At 41.4% G+C, this 5,845-nt stretch overlaps 1 protein-coding gene across 1 annotated transcript; it reads right to left on the bottom strand.

Moving 5' to 3' along the window:
* Positions 1 to 410: 410 nt before the first annotated feature.
* LOC127666713 (PRAME family member 18-like) lies at positions 411 to 1,423 on the bottom strand. Its single transcript, XM_052159657.1, is given in 4 exon segments — positions 411 to 434; positions 562 to 715; positions 1,128 to 1,259; positions 1,261 to 1,423. Coding segments are annotated over 4 exon segments (462 nt in total). The 5' UTR covers positions 1,413 to 1,423.
* Positions 1,424 to 5,845: the final 4,422 nt, after the last annotated feature.

Below are 5,845 nucleotides of genomic sequence, written 5' to 3'. Positions count from 1 at the left end.
ATTGATAGTGTAATAAGTGCATCACGGTAACATCCTCTATGACTGTCACACCTAAGATGCTCACTAATGACTGGAGTAAAGGGAAAGGTTGTTGCTATAAAAGAAACAGATCACTATCCTTCTGTACCTGAACAACTGTTTCATGTTGTCACTGGAAAAGTAGCCACCATTCATGGAGAGGTGTTGGAGATAGTTGAGTTTGGAGGACTGAGAAAGGAGTTTGGCAGCACAGTTCTTTACATCTGCAAAATGAAGCACACCACTAAGTGAGATCCTCAATCTTATTTCCCTTAGATGGAATTTGCAAAGATTTCTCATCTGGCCAAAGCAAGGTGCAAAGCAACCTAGAAAGGATAGGACCTGCTTTGTGTATATTTCCAATTCCTCCATATAGTTTGGCTGAAAAATATTCAAGATCTCCCTGATAATCTCCACTGGGAAGTGACAAATCTTCATCTTCAGACAGCATAGCCTCAAAGAGTGTTTTCTCTGCTGGGCCCATTGTAGTAAGCATGTTTGATGTTGTTGCAGACAGAAGCCAAGGCTCAGGTCAGTGACCACCTTCAAATGCTGCCTCAGTGCACATCTAGGAATGTGCTTTGCAACTTGTTTCTCATTCCCAGTCTTTGCTGAGCAGACTTCATCCTTTCTTCCAGCCCATACATCCCAAAAATCCTGGTGCACATCTCTCAAGTCCAGGACTTGAAGCTTCCTGCTTCTGTGAAAGATAAAGGCAAAGTTTCATAATGTAAAATGAACCAACATGGAGTTAGCCAGGATCCCACATGTCTAAGATCAACTCCATCACAGTACGTCACACCAGGCAGGCAAGGAAACTGCATGAGATGCATCTGGAGACATGACCCTCTTGACTTGTGACTCTTCCCTATCTAGTGCCTGTAGGAAAGGCACAGAAAGGCTCATCCTAACATGGCTCCTTGTACCCTGAGCTGTCCTGACCTATGAATATCATTTAGATCTGCTTTCAAATTGAATAGTATTTCCACATATCCCCATGTCAATGGCATCATTATCCCCTGTGCTGTTTCCCCCATTCTTCCTGCCCTAATGTGTGTCTTACCACTATCCCTATGATTCCCCTTCTAGTCTCCTTGGGCCTTGCTTACCTGGGACTAGCATTCTGTGTCTGCAGTATATCTATGCCATCCAGCACAGCTTGCAAGACCTCCACATCAGGGGTTTTCATCAGGGCCCCCACAGAGAGGCAGGGAAAGGGCCAGGCTGCCACCATTGCCTTCAATATCTGTGTGTCTGCCATTGAAAGCCTCTAGGAAGAGTGGTGGGAAAAGCACTGTGGGCAAGTAGTCCAGATCGGAGGAGTTTATGGCATCTTTCCTCAGCAGCCCATCCAGTGCCAGCTTCTGGAGTGTGGGAGGGTTGTAGGTGCTCATCCTGCTAGATATTCAGTCGGAATTAACCTGGTGAAGCATTTAGGAGACATTATTTCAGGCTAAGTTTTGATAAGTCCTATTTCTCACATATTTCATGAACCAGAAGGCCAGAGCCTTTAATCCTAGAACTTGTGAGGCAGAGGCAGGCAAATCTCTATGAAATATGGATCCCCTGTGTATTATCTTGGGTTCTCTAGAGTCAGAGAATGTATGGGCAGACTCTATATAGTTAGAAAATTTGTCGATGACTTACAGTCTGTAATCCAACTCCCCCAAAATGGGCAGCAGCAGCTGTGGATGGAAGTCCAAGGATCTAGCAGTTGCTCAGTCCCACGAGGCAAGCAGGCAAGGAAGAGTGAGTAAATCTTCCTTCTTCCAATGTCCTTATATATCTGAAGTAGAGGGTATAGCCCGGATTAAAGGCTGTAGGTCTCCAACCGAGTGTGTGGACAAGATTAAAGGCGTTTGGGTCTCCTGCAGAGGGTGTGGCTTAGATTAAAGGCGTGTGCCTCTACGCCTTTAATCCCAGATGATCTTGAACTGGGAGATCTACTTGTCTTAATCTTCTGGAATTCATAGCCTGGACACGCCTTCATTCAAGGGGTTCTGCATCTGTAAACTGGCTCAAGTCTGTAAATGGATTCACTGGCTGAGGTTGCCTTTTGCCATGATCCAATGCAGCCTTTCTATTATTTGTTTGAGGATTTTTCTGCTTATACAGATCAAACAGATATGCAGTAGGTTTCCTATGTATTTCATCCCTGGAAACACCATGATTGATTAGCCAGCACCAAAGGTTCAAACGACTTATATCATTATAAATTCCACCTCTCTGCCCATTATGGGGTATGTTATTATAAACATTGTTTTGTTTACACTGTCCATTATAATAACTACAATCACCTTGTCTCTGGCAATTCAATGCTGCCACCTGGCCCTTGTTAACTCAGGGCCCATCGAATTTAATTCATCCAGTTGAGCAGCATTCTGTGGCAAAGAAAACAGCATCTTCACCAGTGCATCAGCATGTTGCTGGTGGCTAGACTTATATCTATTCCAAAATAATTAGCGAAGTTAATCAGGTGTTTTTGTATTGACACAGAATCAGTATTAAATTATAAAATCAGAAAGTGAACTGATACATCTAGAAGGGAATACAGTTTGAGATTGGTATTTTGTTTTTGTAGTTGTTAATTAGTTGATGTTAGATGGAGATCACTCATTGGATTATCAGCATGAGCTACCACTGCTATCCTTCCAGAGATGGATAAAGTGTGACTTTCAAGCTAAAATAATTCTTAGATGTGAGACTATTTCTGCTTGCAGAAGTGGGAACTAATCTGTATTAGTTTTACAGTGAACATCAGAGAGTAAGGAGAACTACATTCATACTCATCTGCAAATAGAGCACCAGGCATACAGACATACTAAGATTTTTTTGGAGTCCTGACACTACCACACCCACCATCGTGGAGTAGTAATACATCATGTCCATGTCCAGGGACTGGAGAGTGCTAGCCTCTTTTCTTATACAGAGAATGTTCTGCATTTTGAGAACTTTAATTTTCAGTTCTGTTTCTCAGCTCTAGACTTTGACAACCTTTGCAATTTTGACCCAATATATGAACCATTTGCAAATGATGATGGCAGATAAGGACTCTTCTTTGATATGATTTACATGATACAAACTACTTGTATCCAAACTATGTTATAAAACAGTCTGAAAGTTAACCAGTCCTGTGCAGCTTGATGTCACAAGTACCTCTGAACTCACTTCTATGGTGATAAATGGGGCTAATATTAAACAATCTGGATGATGGCAAGGCTCATAATTTAGATGCTAACAAGATTTAGGTTGGAATGGGCATTTGAGGATGGAAGCCATTACATCAAAATCAATCTTTATAATACCCAGAAGATTTCTGAAGAAAGTAAATATACCATTAAGTGTGTTAAGATTCTTTTTATGAAAATTGAATGTTTTGGTTAAAAAGGTCAGTGAATCTATAGACGATTGTTCAGCAAATGGAAATCAAATCCAAAGGCATGTTTCCTTTTCCATTTCCTTCCATGTCTCTTCCATGTTTATCCAGGAGAACAGAAGGATCAGTTTCTCTGCACATCTCCGGTGTCGTGAGTCCTCCTAGCAACATCAACCTGCTCTTACCTTTGTGGAACATGGCTCTTCAGGCATGGCGTTCCTCTTGCCATATTGAAGTCTCAGTAGCTCTGATTACAGAGATGTGGCCTACCTACAGAAGATAGGCCCCATCATTATTCCTTCATGGTTTAGAGGTTTCTAAGACAACTGCTGTCCCAGCACAACTATAGGTATTTAAAAGATGCAGGACAAAGATGTTATGTAGTGATGTAACCATTGAAAAATTGCCAATATTAGTTTACATAATTGAACATGTTGTTATCTCAATCCTTGGCAGTCAGTGAGTGGCTGGTTGGTGAATTTCTATGACTTCAACCCAGTGAGACCTACATAGTGAGTTCCAGGAGAAAAAGAATGACAGAGTGAATCTCTATCTTAAAACACACACACACACACACACACACACACACACACTCATGCATGCATGTATATGCACACACACATACACACATGCACATGCACACGTTCATGCACACACAAACACAGAGACTCACACATACACACACTCACACACACATGCACTTACACACACACACACAATCACACACACACACACACACAATCATTGACCATACAACTCTAAGGAGATCAAATGAAGTTGTTGGTTCATCAGCTAGATTTGTGTCTTATCTTTTTTCCTGTCACTGGTGTCTTATCTTGGGGGAGTAGTATTTTTCATGTATACCAATAATTTGTACATCCAACATTTCCTGAGTGTCTCAAGGGTGAGGACGCCAATGGGCCATGAGTGTGATCTGGTTGAAGGAAAAACAGGAAGAAGATCTCTGAGAAAAAAGACTAAATGATTCTGATTCCCCTCAGGTGAAGGTGCTGGCTCAGAATGACCAGGTTTCTTTCATATTAAGTCCATAGTGATTGAGCTTATTCAAACAGATGTAGATGCATACAGTGGAAACTGTCTGCATGAAGAGACCACAGTCAGATTTGGAATTGCAATGCCCACAGAAGGCAACAGAGGGTGTAGGATGGCAAGATTAAGATATGCACGAGATTCAGCAGAATCTGTGCCAGAAACCAAAACCAAAATTAAGAAACTAATGTAGAAAGAAACCACATAGTCTGGTGCTAAACCCGGAATAGAACAGGAGACAAAAGGGCCAGATCCCCACACGATCAGGTCCTCTTTCCCGGTGCCTGATAGTACTACATTCAGATGACACAAAGAAGAATGCAGACTGTGTACACCATATGCTGTGTGTCTGCCCATTTGGCAAGAAGACAAATTCTGTACACTTGTGGCATCTGGAAGATGACATGACCCCCATTTTTACAACCCTGCTGTATCTTGGTGATATGTGAAGATTGGGAAGGAGAAATATTTCCTGAGAGGAAAGCCACTTTACAACTATGCCTTAGCTTATGAGGGTGTCTCAGCAGCTCAGTATCTTTTGTACATACAGGACCTACTCAGACTTTAGTGCCAACACTCATGGCTAACTCTCTTGCAGAACTGATTCTGAACCCCAGGAACCATGTGCTGGTAGGTGAGTGTCTTCCCAGTTCTTGCACATTGTACATACTCAGAGAGAATTTATTTCCTCTGTTACTGGGGATACAAAAGGAGTCTTGAGTCAAGAAGCTGTGACATTTCACCAATGGAAGCTCTTTTGTCTGTGATAAGTCCACCTTGTGTCCAGTGGACACACAAAACCAGCCAGTACACTAGGTACCTGTGACTGCTGTGTCATGGGCCACAGTGTTCATGCTCTATGAATGGTGAATTCCATACTTGTGAGTCTGATGCTCTCTTATTTTTACTTTTGAATAGAAGATGCTGCATGCTTGAATGAGTTCTGATTGTAACAGGTATGTTGAAACTATTATCATATCTTCCAACTGTGAAACTTCTGAACCATTCTCCTGACATCATTTCTAAATATGTTCAGATACACAATTGGCACTGGCCTGATAACACTTCAACCAGCCACGTATTTTCATGGGGCCCTCAAAATCCAGGATGCCATAGAAATGAAGACTGAAATGTCCTCAAATATACATTCCGGCCCGTGTTTTTCACCTCTGCTTAGAACTCAGAATCAGAGCTATGCTAAATATTATACTTTTTGCTCAGAAATGACTTACATGCCCAGGAAATTTTTTTGCCACTATATGAATTTTAAGATCTCCCTTTTCTTTCTGCAAAGCATGGCATTAAATTTCTTTTCTAGTGAACATTGGCCTTTAGATTAAGTTTCTTCATTTTTTTCTCAGCATATATCTTTGTAAATAAGAAATCTTCTTATATTTATAT

Source organism: Apodemus sylvaticus, chromosome 16, assembly GCF_947179515.1.
Source record: "Apodemus sylvaticus chromosome 16, mApoSyl1.1, whole genome shotgun sequence".
Taxonomy (NCBI): domain Eukaryota; kingdom Metazoa; phylum Chordata; class Mammalia; order Rodentia; family Muridae; genus Apodemus; species Apodemus sylvaticus.
This window is presented reverse-complemented; position numbering and strand designations above follow the sequence as displayed.